At 45.1% G+C, this 23,898-nt stretch overlaps 1 protein-coding gene across 3 annotated transcripts in view; it reads left to right on the forward strand.

Moving 5' to 3' along the window:
- Positions 1 to 23,898, forward strand: part of Agpat4 (1-acylglycerol-3-phosphate O-acyltransferase 4) — a 97,096-nt gene that overhangs the window by 18,646 nt on the left and 54,552 nt on the right. For all 3 annotated transcript variants that reach the window (XM_060373654.1, XM_060373653.1, XM_021647732.2), the window contains exon 2: positions 10,611 to 10,871. In XM_060373654.1, the coding sequence (XP_060229637.1) occupies positions 10,694 to 10,871 (178 nt within the window). In that variant the 5' untranslated portion in view covers positions 10,611 to 10,693. The remainder of the gene's footprint in view (positions 1 to 10,610; positions 10,872 to 23,898) is intronic.

Raw genomic sequence — 23,898 nt, forward strand, 5'->3', positions numbered from 1 at the left:
CTCGGTGAGAGACGGAAGCAGTGGGGGTCTCTCCAGGCTAGATGTGTGACCCGTAAATGGTCTAGTTTGTTGGATACCACGTTGAGCCTCTGTAGACCTAGAGAAGCCTAAGGTAATAAGTGTGTAGAGCAGCCACTCAAATCAGTTAAACATTTTAAAGTTACATTTAGTATGTGAGTACGTTTCACAGAGGAACGCCATGAGGCATACGTAGAGGTCAGAGAACGCCTTGCAGAAGCGGTTTTTCCCTACCACGTGGGTCCCCAGAAACAGACTCAGGTTGTCTGGCTTGGTGTCAGGCTCCTTTACTGGCTGCTCCAACTTTGGGGCTCAAAGCAGTGAATTTTGTTTGATTTGGTTTTACTGACTTTTTTTTTTAAGTTAGCATATAAAATCATGCATTCCATCAGGATGTTTCATACATCTATCTCAATGAAATTTCCAACTTAATGAATGAAACTCCAGAGGCAGACAACCTAATGAATGAATGAACGTACCGATGAGTAAGTGAATGAATGTGTAGCACATCCCCAGCTCCACTTAGAAACTGGTACAATACCACCACTTCAGGAAATGGTGGAGAAAAGACCGGGAATGTGAAGGCCCTGCTTCGTGCTTCGTCATTGCTACTGATATTAATGAAGCTTTTCGAGGAACAGCCGGTCCACAGTGACCCCAAAGCATCGTTCAGACCAGAGTGCTTTGATGCGCTTGTGGCTGTGTTTCAGAGCTGTCTAGAAACAAGGGTACTGTAAGTCAACTTATTTCGGGCTCTCACAGCCAGCATTTCTGTCTCCAATAAATGATTCATGTCAGAGAAGCACCTAAGTGCATTTCTGTCCTGGTAAGACTCTCTTCACATCCATTATGCTTGAGTCTGCTTGGGGAAATGGCCTGGGTTCATTTGACATCCCTGTATGAAAATCAAAGAAAAAAAAAAACTTTTTAAAAGGTAGCTATATTGATTTCCCCCCGACCCCACTGTCCTTACCAGAAATTAAAGATTGGCAGTGGCAGTCTCTCTAAGAATTCAGGAGTCAAGGGCACCTCTTAAACAGGGACAAGAAGAGAGGAGCGCCCAGTTACTGCCATCTGAGACACAGAAGTGAAAGAAATGCCTGTTCCTTCAAACTAGCCTTTCTGGGCAGAACATCCCAGGTCACCCACTGAAGACAAGCCCCTGTGTCACTGTGGTGCCCTCACAGAACTTTCCTCGGAATCTTTGTCTGGGTATCCGCTGTCCTAGGTACAAATGCACGTTTGCTTCTGCAAACCCAAACACGAGGATGCGGAGCACGTGCACAGGTGAATCTGTACATCACTCTCTGAGCCACGAAACTAGGGCTGATAACAGGCATCTGCAGTCTACCACAAAGCTGCTGCCCATCCAGGACCACCCTTAGGGACATGGGGTGGTCATTATTTTCTGATGATGGTCAAGAGTCAGATTCACATGCCCTGACCCTAGGTGTTCACTCCTTCCTCTCTGCACAGATTTATCCACTGTACGGAGCCCGTTTCTAGCCTCCCAGTGGCACATGACAACCCATGTTAAGCCTCTTTCTTAATGGTTTCTGGGGCACTTTCACAGAGCTCACTGGTGTGCAGTGTTTCCCACCTGTGAGGCTTTGTTACTGGTCTCCAACTGTGGCTTTTCTTACTTCAGCTCTGAGAGAATTTATCTCTAACCCAGGATGTCCACAGGACTGGAAGTTGGGCTCATGTACATATGGTTGACCCTCCTTGTTGGTTTCCAGAAATGCCACGTGGCCACAGATAATGTTTTATCCTGTGTGACACGGCAAACCTCACAGAGCAGTTGGTCCAGATTGGTGGGTGGGACTGGCAGAGTGGGAGGCAGCATGCAGTCCTGCCTGCTTTACAAGGTACAGAGAGGACTGGTTTGGCCACCTCTGGTGGCTGGGGTTGTCTCCTCTGGTGTCCACCTGCCTGTCCATCAAAGAGAAGCGGGACATGTCTTTGCTTGGCCTTGCTGGAATTCTGATGAAAAATCACAGAGAACCAAAAGGATTATGGTTCATGCCTTTCCCATAGTCATTAGAAATGGTGGTACTGGGCCAGAAACGTGGCTCGGCATTTAAGAGCACTGGCTGCTCTTGCAGAAGACTCCGGTTCAAATCCCGGCACCCACATGGCCACTCATAGCTGGCTGGAACTCCAGTTCCAAAAGCCTCTGAAGCCTTCTCTCTTCAGGCCTCTTTGGATATCAGACACACATGGCACACAGACATATATTCAGGCAAAATACCCGTACGCATACAATAAAATAATCTTTAAAAATACTAAATGATAAATTCAAGGAAAATTCCAATAAAGTTTTGAATTTTGCCCTACGTTCTAATTTGAGGACAAGCGGAGGAAAATTTTTACTAGGACAAACTGATGACCAGAGACACAAGAGGAAAAATTAGTAAGAAATAGGCCCTCAGAGCTGAGAATCCTTCAGCTGAAATGGTTGGGACCGCAAGAGTTTTGGATTTAAATTTCGTTTTTTGGACTTTAGAAGTAAGATGAGATGTCTCAGGAGTTGGACCCAAGTCTAAACTTGAACTTCATGTATGTCTCATTTTCTCTGCATACATAGCCTGAAGGTGATCTTAGACAATACAATAATAATTTGTGTATGAAACAGTTTCCTGGAGAGATGCACTTTGTGTTTAGATTTTCAGAGGTCAAGTCATATGCTGAGCTGTAGAAAAGCAGAGACGAAGAAAGAGAGCAAGGGCACCTACAGACAGAGGGCGAGGCTAGGGTGTGTCCTATGGTCGCACTGGGCCCTCTCTGTCACGAATGCTGAGGGCTGTAACTCCATCACATTACCACAAGACCTGAGGCTGACCGGTGATTGGCTGTCTGTTCAAGATCACAGTTAGCAGATGGGGTCCTCCACAGATGTGTCCATCTGCAGCTGTGTGGAGGCCCGTGTGGGAAGAACAGCAGTGGACCCCAGCAAGGCTGCGGGGCTAGACCAGGAGGAAGTGAATAAGTGCTCTGTGCTCTGTGCCAAATGGTGATACCGTCTCCTTCATGCCTATCTCTCTAGCCCCAGCGATAGAATGGTCAGGCCGTTTCCCCACGCTGGTGGCCCCGGTGGAAGGTGTGGCTACTCTTCCTCTTCCTCAGCCTCCTTCATGTTTCCACCATCATAAGCTTATAGCCTACTAAGGCCACTGCCAAATGGTGGTTGTCATGACAACGAAGATCACAACAACATTCAGTTCAAGTCCAGCATTTGTGCTGTTCCTCTCCAGCGTATGAAATGTTTCATTTATTAACTGAAGTCTTGTCTCATGCAAAGCAGAAACAAGGAGATGGCCATCCACTTAGAAGGTGAATTTTCCTTTCTGCATTTTGGGTTTTGGTTTTATCTTATGAGAATTTATTTTTCCAATCTTTTATGGACTCAACGTACTTAAAAAAAATGAAATACACTGTCCAGGCTTGGGAGTTGACTCAGTGGGTAAAGAACCGGAGTCTGACACCTATATCAAAAGGTAGCATGTGCCTATAACCGCTGAGCTTCAGGAGGATGAGGAAGGGGGAATCCCAGGGTCTTCTGGCCAGCCAGTTGAGCTAAGTGGGAGCTTCTGGGAGACCTTCAGAGGGAGACATCTGACTTGGACCTCTGGCCTCCACACACCTCACATGTTTTATGCTTTCTATTGAGCATCTTTTAAAATAGCTGCTGGCAATGAAAGTGGCTCCTACAGGCTGGGTGTAAACATGTGGTCAGCACTCTCAAGCCCTCCATGAGGTAGGGAAAGCAGGGTTGTGTTTGCAGACCATGAGCATCCTGCCTGAAAGGAGGGCATGGCTCAGGTGCTCTGGGAGCAGGTGGCAAGGGGACTGAGTTCAAGAACTCACCAACATGCCATGACACCCTCAGACATGGAACCAATAATGGAAATCTGCAGTGGTCCTGTGAGGCTGAAGGTTCATGGTAAGGTTACTCATCTAGGGCCTCTTGACTTATAAAGAGTGTTTACAGTGATGAAAAGCATGAGGTCTGGTCCAAACTTGTCTCTACATCTACCCTCCATCTAACCTTTGCACTTTAGCTGGGCTATGGGAATCTGTTCATATGCATTCACAGGATACCCCTCTCTTGGTGGGTTTGTGTGACAATGAGAGAGACCCAGAGAGAGGGAGGGAGAGAGAGAGAGAGAGAGAGAGAGAGAGAGAGAGAGAGACCTGTTGTACCAATCTGACCCCACCAGCTCCTATTCAGAGCTGGGATGTTTCCTTATGAGAGCTTTCATCTTATAGAAATTGACCAGAGAATGTTTACATCTGTAGTGGCTCACAGATGTCATCATCCCTGCACAGCAAGGCTGAGACATGAAGATATTCTATACTTGAAGTCAGTCAGGGAGTATTTAGTGAGTTCTTGAACCACAGCGTGAGCCCTATCTTGAAAGGGGGAAAAAAAAAAACAAAAAACAAAGGAAAGAAAAAAAGGAAGGAATGAAGGAAGGAAGAAAGAAAGGGTTTAGGTAGGTGGTAGTTAGCAGGTAGAGGTGATTGCCATGCAAGCCTGACCATGTAAAGAATTCATGTAAAGAATGGATATTCACCCCACAAACCCAGCCCCTAACCTCTACAAATTCATGGTTTCTCTCTTTTTATTCCCCTTTCTCTTTCTTCCCCTCCCCCTTTCCCTCCTTCCCTTCTAGCCTTCCCTCCCCAACTTCTTCCTTTCCTCTCTCCCCTAATCCTCCCCATCCTGCCCCCACCGTGTTTCCATAATAAAAAGAAAGGTAATCTTTCTGCCTCTATTTTTTTTCTCCTGTTATTTATTCATTTTTCTGAGTTTTCATTTCCTTGGGTATAAAGCTCTGTATATTTGGTTTTTTTCCTCTAAGCTACTCAGAACTATGAAATATAGATGTTTATTTTCTGTGTCTTATGTTTTCACTGCCCCATAGTTAGATCCTGGAGAGGGATTAAGCGCTGTTCATTAGAGGACATAATGAAGTCCAGAGTGATTTATGGACTCCAGGGTTTGGCATTCTTAAATGGACACCACGTACCATACAGAGGACTTGGACAGAGTCCTATTCTATGAAATTTTAAAGTAAGCTAATTTTAGATAAGCGTCTGCTAAATCATTAGATAATGATGGTATTTTAATTGAGGAATATTTTGGTTCAAGATGGTCCTGTGGACGGTTAAATTCAGTTTGGAACACTTTCTCTCTGGTTCTGTTTTGGGACTTAGGCCAACATCGCTGCAGAGACTCTAAAAACCTAAACTTAGCCTGTTAGGGCTCCGTGCTAAGTGGCTTGCTCGGGGCTGCACGCATTCCTTGCCATCTTTGTGAAGAATAGCCAAACTCATCCAGATGAAGTGCTCGCCGTCATCAGAATGTGCTATACCCCAAAACGACTTCACTCGCCCTCCCAGGATGTCACAACTCCCCTTCCCATTGCTCGTAGCTGTCCTCTGCCCCACAGACCACAGATACTGGCCCAGAAACTGAATTTGTCAGCTGTCCCCTCTTTAGCTGCTACTGTCATTGCCAACCCACACAGCTGTGCGTGCTTTCATTTCTCTGGTCACTCCGGTCTCCTCGAGGACCTTCTCTGAAGGTGGGCGTTGGGGGAGGGTTTGGAAAGGATCTGGGAGCTTAGCTTTGTTCCTTTCTCCCTGAGATGGCTTCCTCTGGGCGGGCTCCAGGCGGGCTGGCTTGCATGAGCATGGTGTGTATGGGGTGAGTGTGCACATATGTGGGCTGTGAGGTGTGTGCGCACAGGTCTCTATATGTGCATTGTGTGTTTGATGTGTTCACTGGTGTTGCATGTGAGTGTATGTATATGAGGTTCATTGTGTATCTATACAAAGATATCTGCTGTTAGCATTCTGGCAAGGCCTTCAGTGTTCTTTCTATACCTGATTTCAGAATTGTAGTTATGTATACTTCTGTATCCTTTCTCATATAATATCATAGTGGAAATTGACCCTTTATGGAACACTAGTTGGTCTCACTGATCAAGTGGTATGAAGAGGTGTGGGGCCTTATCATGTACTTAATTGCAAAAAAGACAAATGGGTTTGTACTCCCACGGAAGCCATGAGTCCCACTGTGCCTCAGTTTCTTCAGAATGGAGCATTGTAGTTAAAAACAACCAAGCTTTGTTTGGAATGCGACCGTTGCTTTCTTTGTTTTCTCTGTGTATGTTTTGTGCAGTGCTCTGGATTTGGAGACTAGATTCTCAGATGGTTTGCTGTTTAGGTTTTAATGCTGGTGCTAAGTTGGCATGGAAAGTTGAGCAATATATTTTATCTATCATCTATCTATCCATCCATCTATCTCTTTGTCTGTCTGTCTGTTTTTTGGTTTTTCAAGACAGGGTTTCTCTGTGTAACCCTGACTGACCTAGAACTTGATCCATAGACCAGGCTGGCCTTGAACTCACAGAGAGCTTCCCGCTTCTGCCTCCCATGTGCTGGGATTAAAGGCATGCACCATTATCACCCAGCCAAGTTCAGTGATTCTTAGGTTGATTTACTTAGAATATAGGAGGAGGCTTGGCCTCTCTACAGATGTGGCCTGGTTGGGTGACAACAACATGATCTTGGGCTATTGAGAACACAAATCCCACGATGTGCACTGGGTACCTTGGCACAAGGGTGAGAATGCAAGGCACCATGGACCAATCCTGGCAGCTTAGACAAGTCCACTCCGTAAGTTTCACTCTGTGAAATCAGAATGGTACCATCTAGCCCAGGCAGTTATGAGAGTAAAGAGAATAACACATCTGAGATACTGGCTTGATGCCTACAACAAGGAAGTTTTCTCACTTCTCAGAATGTAAGCAGGTGAGTGGGGAGCAGCTAAGGTACAGTAGTGTAGTGTTCTGGGGGACTGTAGGTTGTGGGTGCACTGTCTCCCTTCCTGTTTAGATGCTGGTGATACCTCCTCAGTGTGGCTCTAAGCACATCATGGCACCCGTTCTTCACGCTTTCATTCTCATCTATGCTTCCTGGCAGGGACTTGGGATGGGAGATGATGTGCCTCAAAAACTCAAATGCCAAAGCTGGTGAGATAGTCCAATGGATAAGAGTACTTGCTGTTCCCACAGAGGACCCGGGCTCAATTCCCAGCACAAACAAGTTGGCTCACAAGCATCTGCAACTCCTGTTCTGGAGATTTGGATGACCTCTTCTGGCCTCTTCAGGCACTGGGTGTGCATGTGCCCACATGCACATGCACACACAAAGGGAAAGAGAAAGAGAGAGCACACACATAAAAGAAAAATAAACATAATTTTGTAAAAGTCATATGACTTCATCACCTCCATGAGCCTATAATCATACATTAAAGTATAAACCAGCAGAAAGCAGTTTATTGACTTCCTCGGGTAGCATGACTAACGTGGAGTTTATCGGCACCGAGCTATACAAGTACACACATGCACATGGCCTTTGTACTCTTGACATGATTTATGGATGTTAGAGCAGATGGTTCCATTTGCTGCTGGCCTACATTGATAGAAATCTAGGCAGATTCCACCAGGAGAGTCTGAACTGTACTTTCTCTCTCTCTCTCTCTCTCATCTATCTATCTGTACATATCTATCATCTATCATCTTTCCTCTCTCTCATGTATGTTTCATCTATCATCTATGAATATATGTATATATGTACCTATCTATCTATCCATCCATCCACCTACCTACTTATCATCTATCTTTCTATCATCTATCTGTCTGTCTGTCTGTCTCTCTACCTGTCATCATCTATCATCTCCTCACAACTGTCTTATGCTGATTCACGTATGGAAAAACTGATGGCTGAGCAGGTTAAGCCACTGTCACTGTATTGAACACAATTGTCTTTATTTACAAAGTCAGAACTTAGCTACAGCTTCATAGTTATGTGTTGATCTCTAAATCCCATGAGCTAATCTTGAATAGTCTCCGAAATAGCGTACAGTTTTATCATCCCCTTGCCTCACATGACAATAGACTACCAAAGTGGCTTTGCTAGGATAATTTTCTGCACAACATTCTAAGGACTTCCAAGCTGAAAGAAAAATAGGCAACATATTTTAAAATGTTTTCTCTCTAGCTATTTTCTTCTCTGTTCAGATATTTATGTCTTCTTTTCTCAACCTGATGCAAAGTTGGCTAATGGCCACATTAGAAGAAAATTCTTAAAATACCTGGTCCTCATCTTTTCCCACCTGATACCTCTAAATTATTTAGCTCTCTCTCTCTCTTGTATGTGCCCTAAATCTAAAAGTAACAAACCCAGCTACCTACTCTCACCTTGTCCTTCAGGTGAATCCCTGACTTTTTTCACTTTTGTTTTACATTTAAGTTTGATAAACTCTGTATTAGCTTATTTTCCATGTCTATAGCCAAATACTAGAAGCTGGATTATGTGTCAAGAAAAGAGGTTTACTTAGTTTTCAGGCCTGGAAGTTCTAGCGTATGCTGTTTACTTCTCCTTGGCTTTTGGTTCTGGCCTTGCAACAGATAACCTCATGGTGGCAGGAAATAGAGCAAAGTCCAAAGTCAGGTCAGGAGACCAGAGAGTGAGAAGTCTCCAGAGAACTTACCTGCTTCATGAGATCTGAGTTAATCTCTTCCAAGGGCAGTTCCCATGACCTTGCCACCTGCCACTAGACCCCATCTCTTAAAGGTTCTGCCATCTGAACGTCAACACACCAAGGTCCAAGTGTCTAGAACATGAACCGTTGGTGGACAAATCTTATCCAGACCCTGGAAGTCAGCCTAAGTTCCACAGAGCCAAACAAACAAATGAAACAAAACATTAACTTAGAGTTTTGATTAACATGGAGTAGCCAAGGTTTATCAGAGCTTCAAATCTAAGCTCTCAAGGAAACCCTTAAGACTGTATACACCCTTGCACATCTAAGCACAAGTTTAAGAACGTCTGTGGTGGTCAACAGCCCAACCAAAAGAAACCGAGGCCTCTCTGGTTCCTCTTATGACTTGTCTGCATATATGACGACCCTTCCATCACCGACACCATGTTAGACCCTTTTCACACTCTGAGGTTGAACAGGATAGTAGGGAAGGCAACATTTAATCCCCACACATCACCTAGCAGCAGACTTGCTTTTCTGAGTGTCCAGCCTGAGAGGCAAAAGGTTTGTCAAATGTTCACAAGTGTTAGACCCCGGAGCCCAAGGAAGAATTAAACTTGTGGCCAGGTTGTTTTGAAGCGATTTGTGGTTAGTTCAGGGACAGTGCCTAAGCTCCCAAAGTGTTCAGCATTAAACTGCCAGTGTCACCAGGCTGTAGGCAGTGTAAGGCACCCCTGTGCACAAGGCTACCAAAGTCAAGTTTAAGAAGAGCAAGCTGCCAGCTCCGTGCTGTAGTTACACACAGACACACAGGGCCTGGGCACATTAAACCACAGAGGGAGTTTTATAGGCTGGAACTGCCTTATTCCTTGCTCTGAAAAATGGCTCAGTTGGTAGCATGCTGGAAGCCCCAGGTTCAATCCCCAGAACTGTATAAATCAGGTGGCATACACCCATAATCTCAGCATTCAGGGGATGGAAATAGGAGGATCAGACGTTCAAGGTCATCATTCTTGGCCACATAGTAAGTTTGAGGCCACAGTACATGAGTCCCTGCCTGAAAACAAAAGCCCCATGGGAGTCTAGGATAAGCCAACAGATTTGAATTTACACAGATCAGCCATCATTTATTTACTTATTTATTGCATTATAACAAATTATAATTCTAACCCCTGACAGCTGTGAGGAAGTTTGTCCCAAAGCTTGCTGCTTTCCTCAGTAGTCTTGAGTCATCTTGGCTCCCAGGAGAAGGGAGCCTGCCTCCACCCTTTCTTCCAAAGCCCTCTGCTGAACTGTGAGGTCATTTCATTCTTTGTTCCAGATCAGGAGACTGGTTAGTGACACCGCGAGTCTGGCCTGTCTGTAGGCAGTTTCTTTCTGATTTAACGTTTAAGGGGTGGGTGTGCATACCTGGGTTGTTTCAGGGTAGTTTTCTGGCCTTCGTACTCTCGTTCACTGATAATTTGAAGACTTCAACTATTGACAACTCCCTTCATTAAGTCCTTCCACAAACAACAAATGTATGTTATATGTTACATATATATTCATGATATATAAATATTATGTAACGTCACTCAAGGTAAGCTTGAGTTCAGGGAAGCAGTGAGGAGTGGAGTTGAGGCTAGTAGGTCAGCAAGCAGAGGGGGATGGGGAAGGACTGGGTGAGGCTAGTAGCCTGAGGAGAAGGTCCCGAGCAGGGGCTCCTCAGTGTGGGTCTGAGAATCCATGCTACCTTGGCTGCTGTTTGAATGGCAACTTGGATGACTTTGGTCCAGTTGCTTCACTTTTCTAGGCCTGGTTTCTTACCTGTTTGTTAGGAAGGTGCCAATCCCAGAGGCAGCTGGAAGGATTAAGGGAAGATTGTTTTAACAGGGCCTAGACTGCCCAACAGGAAGTAAGACCGACTGTATTGATGCCTATGAAATAAAATTTAGTGACCTTTAACCCCCCATACATATTCTTCTTTCTAAGTGTGTTCTCTCCAGCATAGAGCACACCATGATTTCACTAATGTACAGCTTTCGTGTTGTTTCAGACGCTTTCCTGAGCCCCGGATCTTTCTCCCTTCTGGAAGTATTCCACCACGAATATTTACCTATTTTGAGACTCCCACACATCATGGACCTCATCGGGCTGCTGAAGTCCCAGTTTCTGTGTCACCTGGTCTTCTGCTACGTGTTCATCGCCTCGGGGCTCATCGTCAATGCCATCCAGCTGTGCACGCTGGCCATCTGGCCCATCAACAAGCAGCTGTTCCGCAAGATCAACGGCAGACTCTGCTACTGCATCTCCAGCCGTAAGAGCCGCACCCTTCCTGCTTGCTTCTTTCCCACAGTGCGGGGCTCCGTCTCTGGCCCCTCCACACGCATTTGCTAGGCTGCCATGCCGAGCCGTCACCCTGGGCCGCTGGGTCTCACTCTTGTGTGCTTTAGTTTTGAAATGTCCATTTTGTCCCCACTCAACAGAAAATTACCCTGCCAGTGAGAAATGCCAATAGCACAAAGCTGAGTAGCCGTGAAGGGTGAACAGGGAACAGTAAATATGTCTCCCATAGCTGCTTCTCCCACTATCGTTCTGCTTGGTTTTCCTGATGGTCTATGGCTGGTGTATATCCCCAAGAGCCCTGGGCTCTGTCTGGGTCTGTGGGTGGATGTATATAATTCACGCACGGTTTTGTTTGATTTGGTTTGCAGTGCTGGGAGTCAAGCATACACACATCTTTAAAAACTGATGTTACTTTCTTGTTTTTTTTTTCTTTCTTATTTTGTGATCATCATAGACATACATGGAATTGAAAGAGACAAAACAAAGAAGTCCCAAATTCCCTACAGGGTGATATAAAGGGAAAAAGGATGGGCTTGGCTCAATGCCCAAGTACCCTGTATAGTTTCCATTAACTGCATGGTAGTTGTATTTGTCAGGGATATATGTCTCTCAGATATATATGTTATCCAAGGTAACCTTGAGTTCAGGGAAATCCAGCAGCAAGGAGTGGTGAGTTGAGGTCAGTAGAAGACCAAATATATATACAAAATATTTATATACATATGTATGACTTATTAGAATGGCTTACAGTTTGTGGTCTAACTATTCCAATAATGGCTGTGTCTTTATTCAAGAATCTAATAGTTGAGTCCATGATGCTGGCTGTCTCAGCTGGTCTTCAGTATATGACAGATTCCCAAAGAAACAGGCTCTAATGCCAGCGAAGATGTGCCTCAGCAGCAGGGTGGATGAACTTGCCAGTGAGAGTGAGGGCCAACAACAGGCAAAGAGCAAAAGCCTTCCTCTCCCATGTCCTGGGCAGCCTCGAGAAGGTGTGGTCCATCCTGGGTTAGGGTGGGTCTTCCCATCTCAAAAGGTCTGGATTTAACATGGATCTTTCTATCTCAAAAGATCCAAATAGCTAAAAATTTCTCACAGGTGTGTCAGCTGCTTGGGTTTTTAGTTAATTCTGGGTTTAGTCCAGGTGACAACCACGATTAGCCCTATTACAGTAAATCACTGGAGTTCAGTGTTCTAGCCTGGAAACTGATGACCCATCAAACCCGTTTAGCTTGCTTCACCTGTGTGTGTGTATGTCCATATGTGTGCATACACTTGTATGTGTGTGTGCATGCTTGTGTGTGTTTATGCTAAGCTGTTTGGCCAGCGCTTCCACAATCAAGGCATCAATGGGTTGCCACATCTCATGTGAGCTTTGTTTTGATAAATGCCAAGCTTATAATTATTCCCTAAACTAGAAAAATACTCTTTCATTATCAGTTACACATATGGCTGCCAGGATATTCAAACTATAGCTTCTTTCATCCAAACTAAGCAATGAAAATATCTTTCTAACTTATATTGTGGTCAAGCAACAAACATATCCTCTTTTTGAAACAAAGAGCATGGAAGTTAAGCGTGCTGTTTAAAACAGTAAGTTCTCTTCTGATTTTTTGTTTTGTTTTAATTTTCAAGACATGCATAGTTCACACTAGCTTTGAACTTGGCAAGCGTCCCTCCCTGGCTCTCGAATGCTGGGATTCCAGCCATGTGTTACGGTGCCCAGCTTTATATTTTCAACTTTATTATTTTTCAGTGTGTGTGTGTGTGTGTGTGTGTTTTACATGTGAGTACCGATGCCCTTAGGACAGAAGAAGCCATCAGATCCCCTGGAACCGGAGTTACAGGTGGTTGTGAGCCTCTGACATGGGTTCTGGGAACTAATCTTCTGCAAGAGCTGGGGTATGCTCTCCTGACAACTGAGCCACCCATCCGGTCCCATGTATTTTTAATGGACACAGTGTTCATATGCATTTGTGATGTGCATTTGTAAGGTCGATGCACTGTCGTGATACACACACACAAAGCAGGAGAGCAGGCACACCCATCACTTTCTACTCCTTTGGTCTGGGAACATTTCAGATCCTCTCTACACACCATACAGTCACACAACACACAATCTTCGTGCTTATCCTGCTATGCTGTCAAACACTGGCCGTTGCTCCACCTCTACAGACACACCCACGTGCGGAAGCTTTTCACTCGGCACAGTGCTGTAGCCAAATTCTCCCTCTGATGTGTATGTTCTTCACCTGGAGACTCAGGTCGCACAACTTCTCCTTCCTGCTTTCTTCTACGAAGTTTATAGTCTCTGCTCTCACATTTAATCCACCGCTCTGAGCCGATTTCTCACATGGGGATAAATGTGCCAGTTTCACTTTCCTGCATTTGGACACCCAGTTTTCTCAACACCACCTATCTGGGAGCCTGTTTCTCTGACGTCTGCCTTTGTTGCCTGTCAGTGGCTGTAAATAAGTTCTTATTCTCGGGTTTTCTACTCTGTTCTCTTGGTGTGTAGGTCTATGTTACGACAGTACCATATGGCTTTCGTTCCAGTGGCTTCGTAGAGTGTTTATACCCCAGGCTGTGTCCCTTTGTTCACAATTGCTTTGGCTACCGAGAGTCTCTTGTGGTTCCATATCAATTTTAATAGTTTCTGTTTGTTTTCTATTTCTAAGAACGGCAGTGGCATTTGTTAGGGATTATATTAAGTCTGTAGATTCCATTTGTGAGGTATGGAGATTTTAACAATATTTTTTTTCACGAACATATAATGCCTGTCTTTGTGTGTGCACTCAAGTGTGTGTGTGTATGTGTGTCTGTCTGTCTGTCCCATCCCCTCTTTTTTTTTTTTTTTTTTTTTTTTTTTGAGATGGCATTTCTCTGTGAAATCTTGGCTGACCTAGATTCGCTTTGTGGACCAGCCTGGTGTCAAACTCACAGAGTTTGCCTGCCTCTGTCTCTCTGAGTGCTGGGGTTAAAGGCGTATGCTACCATGCCAGGCTCTTATCCACTCTTTAAGGGTTATTTCCCTTGTGGTAGTGGAATGAAAGTTTCAGGCAGCCACATAAACTCTGTGCCACTGAGCTGCGCCCTCAGTACCCGCCCTCCTTCAGTTTCTTTTTATTAGTGTTTTGTGGGTTTCATTGTAGAGATCACAAACTTCCTTGGTTGTTTGCTCTTAAGTACTTGATGACTTTTGGCTCTTTTGAACGATCTCTCTCCCAGCACTTTCGCTACTGATGGAAAATGCTGCCGATTTTTGTGCTGATTTCGATCTTACAACCTTATTGAATTTCTTCATCAGTCTAATGGGGTGTTTTGTTTGCTTTTTGTGGAGCCTTTAGTTTTTCTCTAAAAATCATGATATCTAATATCACATCATAAAATCATAACATCTAAAAATCACATCGTCTGTGACCAGGGATAACTAGCCCCTGCCCCTTTCTAGCCCTTTACCCCTTATCTTGATGCCGCAGGTAAGACTTGTATCACCCAGCTGAAGCGGTGAATGTAGACTGTTACTGTGCTTGACCTGAGGACAGAACTTCAGCCTTAAGTAAGTTGTTGGCTGTGGGTTATTTGTTTTGCTGAGGAATATTCCTGGTATGTATAATTGGTTTGGAGGTAGTATAATCGCAAAATGATATTGGATTTTATCAACTGCTTTTTTTGTACCTGTTTGAGATGACCATAAGTTTTTTTTGACTTTCATTCTATCGATGTGATATATTATGTTTATAGATTTACGTATGTTAAACTATTCTGCATTTCTGAGGTAAATCTCATTTGAGCAAGGTACATAATTTTTTTGGATCTTATATTGATTTTTTTGTTGGGTATTATCGTTATCAAGAATTTTCATGGGAGATATTGGTCTTTTGTTTTCCTCTTTCTTCATTTCTGTCTTTTGGGTTTTTTTTTTCCCTCTCTCTCTTTTTTTTCTGTTTCTTTCTTTCTTTCCTGTAGTATCTAACATCATTGTCTGGCTTGGTATTGCAATATTTTGGCCTGATAGAATAAGTTTGAAAGGATTCCTTCTATTTCTGTTGCTTACCCCCCCCCCCCTTTGTAATCTGAGGGAAAAAAAAATTTTAGTTCTTTAAGTGCTTGGTAAATTTCCACAGTGAAGCATTTGGGCCCAAGCTTTTTTTCCTCAGGAGACTTTGTGTCACTGGTGTTCTCTTGAAATTCATTGTGCTTTTTCAGATTTTCCATGTTCTTATGACTCTTGGTAGGTTACGTGCACCAGAAATTCAGCATTTCTTCTTGGTCATTCTAGTTGTTGGATCTAGTTCTTCCTAACGGTCTCTAATGACCTTTTGTATCAGTGACATTGATTTTAGTGTCTCATTTTTTTTCTTCCTGCTTTTAATTATTTTGGTCTTTTCTCTGTTTTGTTCAATTAGCGTAGCTAAACATTTTGTTTTGTAAAACAAAAAAACAAACCCAGTTTTGTTTCAGTCCTTTTTCATATCTATATTGTGTTATTTTTTCTTTGATCTTTATTACATCTCTTCTGCTAAATTTTATTCTTGTTTTTGTAGCTACTTGATTTACATCATTGACTTGTTTATCTGAAGTTTTTCTCAATTTTTGATACAGATGCTAAGTTTTCTCTCTCTTTTTTTTAAAGAGAACCTTTATTATTATTTTTTAACTTATTTATTTTCATTGTATGTGCACTTGTGTTTTGCCTGCATGTATGTCTGTGTGAGGGTTGGCAGATCTTGAAGGTACAGACAGTTGTGAGCTGCCATGTGGGTGCTGGGAATTGAACCCAAGTCCTTTGGATGAGCAGTCAGTGCTCTTAACTGCTGAACCAACTCTCCAGCCCCAAGTTTTCTCTCTTAGTTCAGCTTTTGATTTATCTCAGAGGGTTTAGTATTTCCATTTTTATTTCTTTCAAGCAACTTAAAATTTTCTTTTTGGTTTCTTGATTGACCTATTGCTTGTTTAAGGGCATGCTTTAAAAAAGTGTTTATTTATTATTATCAGTTGTATGGGTATGCCCAGCTATGGTGGATGTTTCTGGTGTCACAGCTGTCCCAAAGGATTTCATCTTTTTTTTGTCTAACTGGGTTATATTAGAAGATCTTTTTAGGAGAACAAATTCTTCTGCTTGGTCTTGTCTGCTCCCTACTATTTTTTTCATTTGCTTCTTTTGCTAATTTTGCTTGCTTGTTTGCTTTTTGTTTTGCTTGTTTGACTGAATTCCTCAGTGCCAAAGTTTAGAAGATCCCAATCTCTCCTGAAATCGTCATTCAGATTACAAGTTGTGATTCTTATTTCATGTGTTGTCTGTGTTCTCTTGTATTTCATTGAGTTTCTTCGTAACTTTTTTTTTTTAATTCTTTTTAGACAGCTCAGCACTTCTTCTTTCTGATCTACTAGAAGAAGAGTTGCCATGTTTCTTGTGAGGCATCATGGGCTCTCTTGTTTTTCCTGTCTCTACATTGCCGTTTGCACATCTGGTAGATCAGTTACCTGTGCCACCTTTGTAGGATGGCTTCCATAGTGAAAGACTCTCTTGCAGCTATGTGTCTGGGATATAGTTCAAGTAGGCTATGTTGGCCTTGTTTTGAGGTTGGCACAGTAGTTGCTTATGTAGCTTCATCATGTAATAAATGTTGCAATGTGGGTGAGTGACACAGGACCAAGGCTACGGGGCTTTGAGGGATTTCTCTAGGATGCAGTGTGTAAATGGAACAGGTTCACTGACTACCCTGGCTATAGTGTTGCTTAGCATTGCAGTCAGTAAACACATGTAGGTAGTGTGTAGCTATCAGAGTTGGGAGGGTGTGTACATTTTAATGTGTGAGGACTATACTAATGACCGGATGGTTTCTTGTCTTTGTCTGAGCTGTGAAGATGTCTTTGCAGAACCTTTGAGTAGGGGTAAGGGTGTGTGTGGAGGGCAGCCTGTTCAGAGAGGGCTTCCTAGCTGCTTCCTGGCATTTAGGTCAGACAAGAAGCCCAGGGAAGGCTAGGTAACTTCTAGGCAATGGGACGGTATGTGGCACAGCTTGGCTACACTCCCAGGACACGTGGTAGTAAATCTGGCAGGCTTTTCCTGGCAGGCTGACTAGCTGTCCACAGGCTTCAAAGCTGGAGGAGTAGGACCACCTGTCTGCTCCCCAGGTGTGTCCGTGGGCTGAGCCGCTTAGGAGTCATCTCAGTTGCTTCCTGTGGGGAACTGTGTGGGTAGTAGACACAAGCACCTGTCTGCTTCCCAGGGGGCCCTGTGGCCTGAGCCACTCAGAACGGCAGCAGGCCACTTCCTGTGGTGTGAGAGTATAGCAGGGCCATCTGGCTGGTTAAAGGGTCAAGATGAAGTAAGTAGTTGCTGGAGACAGATGCCTGGTGGCTTCACAGGACCCCTGCTGGGCAGGTCTCAAGGTGGCGATTTGCAGCATGAATCTGGGTCAAGGGGCATGATGTCTGGCTGGCCATCCTGTAGAGCTGTGCAGCAGTGTGGCTGCTGAGAAGTTGCTGCACAGGGTAGGCCCCTCTCTGTCTTGAGGCTGCTTCCCAAATGAGTAAAGTCCCTCTCGCTTTAGGGATAACCTCTTGGATATATGAAAGAAGGGTGTCATGGGACTCAGAACCTTTATAAGAGAATTGTGTGTTCCTGTTCTTTGCTCTCCTATTTACCCACAGGACTCTGGTTCTGCCTGTAACACTTCGGTGAAAACAGCTGTTTGTTCTTTGTCTCCCTCCTTTTGCTGTAGAGAGAATCACCTCCAGCACTTCTGTTCAGCCATCCTGCCATCCCACCATCCTCTACCTGCTTTACTTTGTAAATTTCAAAAATACTTATGAGGGAAAAAAAAATATGACTTCAACATCCTTATTCCTTTACTGACTCAGAATTTTCAGATACTTCTGATGTTATTTCTGATGTTTGATGTTTGTATTAGAGGGATATGGCGAGAATGTTCACTTAAGACTAGAACTCTTGAATCCATTGTCTATGGCTTACTGGAATCAAACACCCATTTAGTCCAGGACTACAGAGTGTGCCTCCCAATGTCATCTGCTTCGTTTTGCTGTGGTTCGAGTACAGAGGCATCTATAGTGGGATGGAAAAAGCAAATACTTGTCAGAGCTAGGCTCAGAAAGCAGGAAGTGGGACCATAGCTGTGTGAAGAGGGAAGGGTTTGCATAATTAAGGAAGAGAAGACAGCTGAATGAGGTGAACATTACATTTTTTTAAAAAATGCTTTTCCACACCACAGCAGGGGGAGAACTATCTATATGTTTCACAGGTTTAGCGAAACAGTGCTGGTTGTACTTTTTTTATTTTTAAATCCCATCTAGTGGACTTGCCTGTTCTTCATGCTATTCCAAAATCTGTCAGCTTGAAATCTGAGGTCATATCTGTTTGCATTGCCACAAGCCCTATCCAAATTTCAAACAGATTGCCAGGGGTGAGGTTCTCCTTTGGAGTTAGGTCGGCAATGAGGTTCAGGCACGGCGAACCTGAAAAGTGGGATGGCAGTGCCTTGCTAGTGGAAATATTTGGAGGGTACTTTTCACCTACATGTTTCTGGTGGAAATTAAAAGGAATAACAATTTTAAAACAGAAAGATGAACTGTTTTATTATTATAAATAAATTAAAACATCCAGAACAAATTTCAGAGCAAACTCCAGAATTAACTATTTGAGATAATTGGCATTTCAGAGCTGAGTGAAGCGAAGGGTGAGCAGCCTCCCTGTACCAAAAGACTTGCTGTCTTGGTATGTCCCACAGGCTGTGTCTCCATTTCCCTGAGGACACCGCTCCTGGTCAGGCAGTAGAGAGTCATTTCTGCAGTGGTGTGACTAGAGAAGGGATGAGCTCTCTGAGCAGCCAGCATGGTTCCTAGGGAAAGACTGTGGTAGCCAGGGTGTGTGATCCGTGCTGAGCATGGCTCATGGCTACTATGTGGTACATCTGATTAGGAATTGTTCCTGGCCCCATCTCCACAGCGCCCCCATGTCTGGTATCCCAGCAAGTGTTAGGGAGCAGAGCCAGTTTTTTATTAGTTTGTTTGTTTTTAATTCACTTTACATCCTGGTTGTGGCCCCTTTCCTCCTCACCTTCTACCCTCCCCTCCCCATTCCTCAGAAAAGGGGAGCTTCCCACTTCCCATCCACCCTGGCTCATCAAATCGCATCAGGACTGAATGTATCCCCTTCTCCTGTGCCTGGCAAGGCAGTCCCACAGGGGCAAATGGTCAAAAAGCTGACTGCATGTCACATGCAGTCCCTGCTTCCCTTACAGAGGACCCACATGAAGCCTAAGCTGACCATCAGCCACATATATGTAGAGGACTTAGGTCCAGTTCGTGTGTGGTCCTTGGTTGGTGCTTCAGTCTCAGCAAACTCCTGTGAGCCCTGGTCAGTTGGCTCTGTTGGTCTTCTTGTGGAGCTCCTGTCATCTCCAGGTCTGTTTCTCTTTCCTCTCACTTTTCCATAATGCTTGGCTGTGAGTCTCAGCATCTGTTTTGAGGCACTGCTGGGTAGAGCCTCTTAGAGGACAACTCTGGCAGGCTCCTGTCTGCAAGCTTAGCAGTGTCGTTCATAGTGTCAGCGGTTGGCACTCTCCCACGGGATGGGTCTTTGGTTGGGCTAGACAGTCCCTCAGTCTCTGCTCTGTCTGCTCTGTGCTTATCCCTGCACACCCAGAGCCAGGTTTTAACCCATCTGCACCACGTTGGTTTGACCCACGTTGCCATATTCTCTCCAAGTTAAGATCAAAACCTGTTCTTGGGGTCTAATGGTTTCTTCTGGCCTACAGATCACTCTGAGCAGTGTCTGTCATTTGCAGCTGATCCTCAAAGAGAAAGAATGAATTGTTTCCTGGAGTTACACCCTGGTCACATTTCACTAACAAAGCTTTGTCATCTTCCTTTCTTCTGTTAAGTATTTGAGCTCCCTGTTGTCACAGTGGGTCCAGGGCAGCATGCCGCTCTGAGGAAGCTCACATACCAAAGAACACAATGGCATCAGAGACAGTTAGAACACAGTGCGGACACTACTCAGCAGCAGGACGCAGGGGGCAGAGAATGCTGCTCCAGTGGCCAGAGCCAAGAGAGTAATTGCCTTGGGAGTGGGGCTGGTGGCTAAGGGATGCTCTGCCTTACTTTTCCTTAATTGCCTCACTATGTAGACAGAAAATCTAAGTCAGGACCACCGCCGTTGCCCCCTGTATTAGGGTGTCAGATCCCTTGGAACTGGAGTTGTGAGCCCCCATGTGGGTGGTGGGGATTGAACCTGGGTCCTTTAGAAGAGCCTCTAGTGTTCTTCACTGCTGAGCCATCTCTCTGGTCCCCATGGGACCTGGTCTTTTTAATCTTTAGGGAAAGGAGGCTGAGACAGGCTAGTCTGAGATTTTGTTGTCATTTTTTTTTCTTCCTGACACTAGACAACAAAACCAGAAAACTTAGCAGTCTATTAATGTCATGGGGCAAAGGACCAAGCCCCAGATATCATTTAAAGGCCTTGCCTGGGTCCTGCTGGAGACAGACATTTCTCCTGCCTCACAAGTAATGAACACAAGTAATATGGTGTGTCTGAGGGAGGTGTAGCAGGCCCTTGAGAAGATGCCTTCTTCCTGTCTGAAAGAGGTGGTCAGTGCTTAGTGCCTTGTCAATGGCAGCATTAGTAAGGGCTGTCTTTCCACACAGAGGGGAAGGTTCCTATGATGTCTAAAGACACTGGGTCAGGTTTTAGTGTTGATATATGTGTGAGGATGTGGGATGGGGTCATCCGAAATAGATGACCTTAGGAACTAGGAGTCAGTTCTTGTCCTCCTGAGGTAAGTAGGTTTTTTCACCTAGCCCAAGCCCCAACTGCAGTTTTGTTTTGTTTGTTTTTTAAGATTTATTTAGTTATTTAATATTTATACAATATTCTGCCTGCAGGCCAGAAGAGGGCACCAGATCTCATCATAGATGGTTATAAGCCACCATGTGCTTGCTGGGAATTGAACTCAAGCCCTTTGGAAGAAGAGCCAATGCTCTTAACCTCTGAGCCATCTCTCCAGCCCCCAAGTGCAGTTTTGAAAACAATCCCATCTTTAGGCTGGGTGGAGGACTGGTGACCTGTGCCTTCTCTGAGTATGGCTCCCGGGTCATGCTTGTCTTTATGGTGAGGAGTCAGTGGGAACTTCTGGAGGTGTCACAGGATGGGGGATCTGGAAGAGAAGCAGCCATGGCCAATGGGTCAAAATATGGGGGGTGGGGGACGAGCTCAGTTCCTGTTCCCCCGGAGACAGCTGTGGTGGCTGCTGTTTCTAGCTGTTCTGTTTTTTCCCCCTCCTCACTTCTGAAGCATAGCCATGTACACCCCTCCCACCCCAAGACCAGCTTCCCTCCATGTTCTGCCATGTTAGAAAATATGTCCGGGTGTGGCTGCCGAGGTCCTGCTCAGTAGACCCTATGCGCTTCCTCTTCCTTGCTGACTAATGGCCCCTTGTGTGTTACATTGAACACAGCAAACTGCAAAGTAAGACTTTTTTAAAGTAAGGTTTTCACTTCCCGCTTCATCTAGGAAACTTTTGTCAGGAAGGGTGTGCGGGCTCATGGTCTGTGTTCCAGAGCCATCCAGGTAGACACAGGACCAGGATGATTCGGGGGTTGAAAGTCCTGTGCTTTATCCATGTTGCTGATGTGTGAATTCTGGGCATGCCTAGTGCTTATAAAACTAACGCAGATCCCAGAACCCTCCTCCTTCCCTGATCTGGGGAAGTGGGAATCAACTAAAGGTGGTCGCTTCTTCAAGCTTGTTGCCTGAGCCAGGCTAAGTGTCACCAGAAAAACAGTAGCCCTATGAGACCAGGCCCGTGCCCGTCCCTTGTGTAAGCAGACAATAGTTAGTGTTGCTGAAGGGAGGCTCATGAGCTAGAAGTGTATGGGGTTAATGACAAAGGGATCATCTGGACACCAGCTTAGTTGGAAGCAAGGGAGGCCTGGGAACAAGCAGCAGTGGCCAGTGTGGAGAGATGAGAGGGCCACATGGGAGAGGAGAGGAGGACTGGAGCATCCGCTGACTCTAACCTCAGGATTCTAGACTTGCTTTCCAGAGACTCAGCTGGAGGCCTACCACCTGTGGAGTCCCAACCACCATATACAGAGGCTGGAGTTAGACTTACCTGGGTCCTGGAGAGGGCAGACCTGTGAGAGTGAAGCTCTGGAGAGGCCTACGGGGAACTAGAGAAAGGAGTCTGTGCTGAACTCCAAGAGAAAGAGCTAGGGAGAAGCCACATTGGTAGACACCTCCAGGAATGAATGGGCACCCTGTTCCCTGTTGCAGCCTGGCTGTGGACCGCGTTATGCAGCCAGGCTCAGTCAAGATCTGCTTAGGGCTTCAAGCCTAACCCCTCTCCCTAGATGCTGTTGTCTGGACTGCCATGTGATCCATGGAGGCCACCTGAACATGTGGACTATGTTATCTGCATTCAGACTAGGCCCTAGGAAAGTGTTTCTCAACCTTCCTAATGCTACGAACCTGTAAATACAGTTCCTCATCTCACGGTGACCCCCAACCATAAGATTATTTTTGTTGCTACTTCATAATTGTAATTTTGATACTGTTATGAATTATATTGTAAATATATATGTTTTCCGGCTGTTTGACCCCCCTCCAAAGGGGTCTGAGAAACTCTGCCCTAGGACAAAGCACTCCTGTGTCAGAGAGTGTTCCCATGATCAGGGCCCCTGAGGCCAAATGGCTAAAGGGATCTTCCTGCTCTGGTACCTCCTAAGGGATATTTGTCACCAGGTGACAGATGGATAGTGGGTAGAAAGACACAGCTATGGAAGGCACAGCCCCTTCCCTCCCAGAAATCCCATCAAGGACCCCCAGACTCTACCAAAGATTCTCAACTAGTGTTGAGGAATGCTTGCAAGGTACCTCTGGGGCACCCCGCCCATCACTAACCCATTGAATCCAATTTGCCAGATTATAGGCTGGTTCTGGGACAGGTTGCCTGATTGGCATTGTGATGGCAATTCTTGGGTCTTCCCACCTCAAGTGACATAGATCCAAAGTGGGTCTTTCTACCTCACAGGATCCAGTTAACTAAACATCCCTCATAGGTGTACCTGAAAGCAAGCGGGTTTTAGTAACTTCTAGATGTAGTCAAGCTGATGGAGAGAAAGGCTACCAGTGCCGGATGCATGGCGTTATGGGCCAAGCGGATGCTGAATGCCTGCATCTCACCTTGTTTGGGAACAGCCGCTTCACAGGTGATGAAGTTGGGGTGGGCCCTAATCCCATGTGCCTTGTGTTCTTTTAGAAAAGAAATCTGGACACAGAGAAAGATGGTGTGGGGAACAAGGGAATGTCATTGTGAGAAGTCTGGGCAGGGACGTGCAGCAGATTCATCCCAGGACCTCAGATCTTGAACCTCTGAACTCCAGAGCCAGGAGCCAGTAACTTTTTGTTGTTAGTCCCCTAGCCCATGGCCTGCTGTAGGGCGGTCCCTGAGAGTGAAGAGGTGCTTGCTAGGTTGCTTCTTGTCTAATTCTCTTGCCTCTCCTCTGCTGATGTCCCATTTCCTTGTTATCTTCCTGGTTGTACAGGAAGCAAGAGATTATAATAAAATGTCTTGCTTTTTTCTTCTTGGACCCAGCCAAGGGGTCCAGCCCTCTCTTTAAGAGAGTGAAATGGGCTGGGATGTGAAGGAGAGCAGCTGTATAGAGGCAGTGTATGGAGACCCAGCCCTGCTCTGGTCCAGCCAGGGATGGCTTGCAAGAAGGCAGTTCTGAGGGCCTTAAGGAACTGAGCCTCCTCTTCCATCTTGTCTCCAGTGTGTATCGACAGGCATTTTAATCTACCCTACCCCTCCAAACATGCTGCTCAAGCCTTCAGGTCTGCTTTGGCTATCCCTGCCCTACCGCCATCACACACACAAGCAGTCTTTCTGCTAGGTGAAACAGAATGAAGCTGCCCTCCAGACCTGGAGATCGCTCTCCATAGTGACAGGAGAGGGTGCCCAGGATGAATCAAA

The sequence above is a fragment of the Meriones unguiculatus genome, chromosome 20 (assembly GCF_030254825.1).
Source record: "Meriones unguiculatus strain TT.TT164.6M chromosome 20, Bangor_MerUng_6.1, whole genome shotgun sequence".
NCBI classification, from domain to species: Eukaryota; Metazoa; Chordata; class Mammalia; order Rodentia; family Muridae; genus Meriones; species Meriones unguiculatus.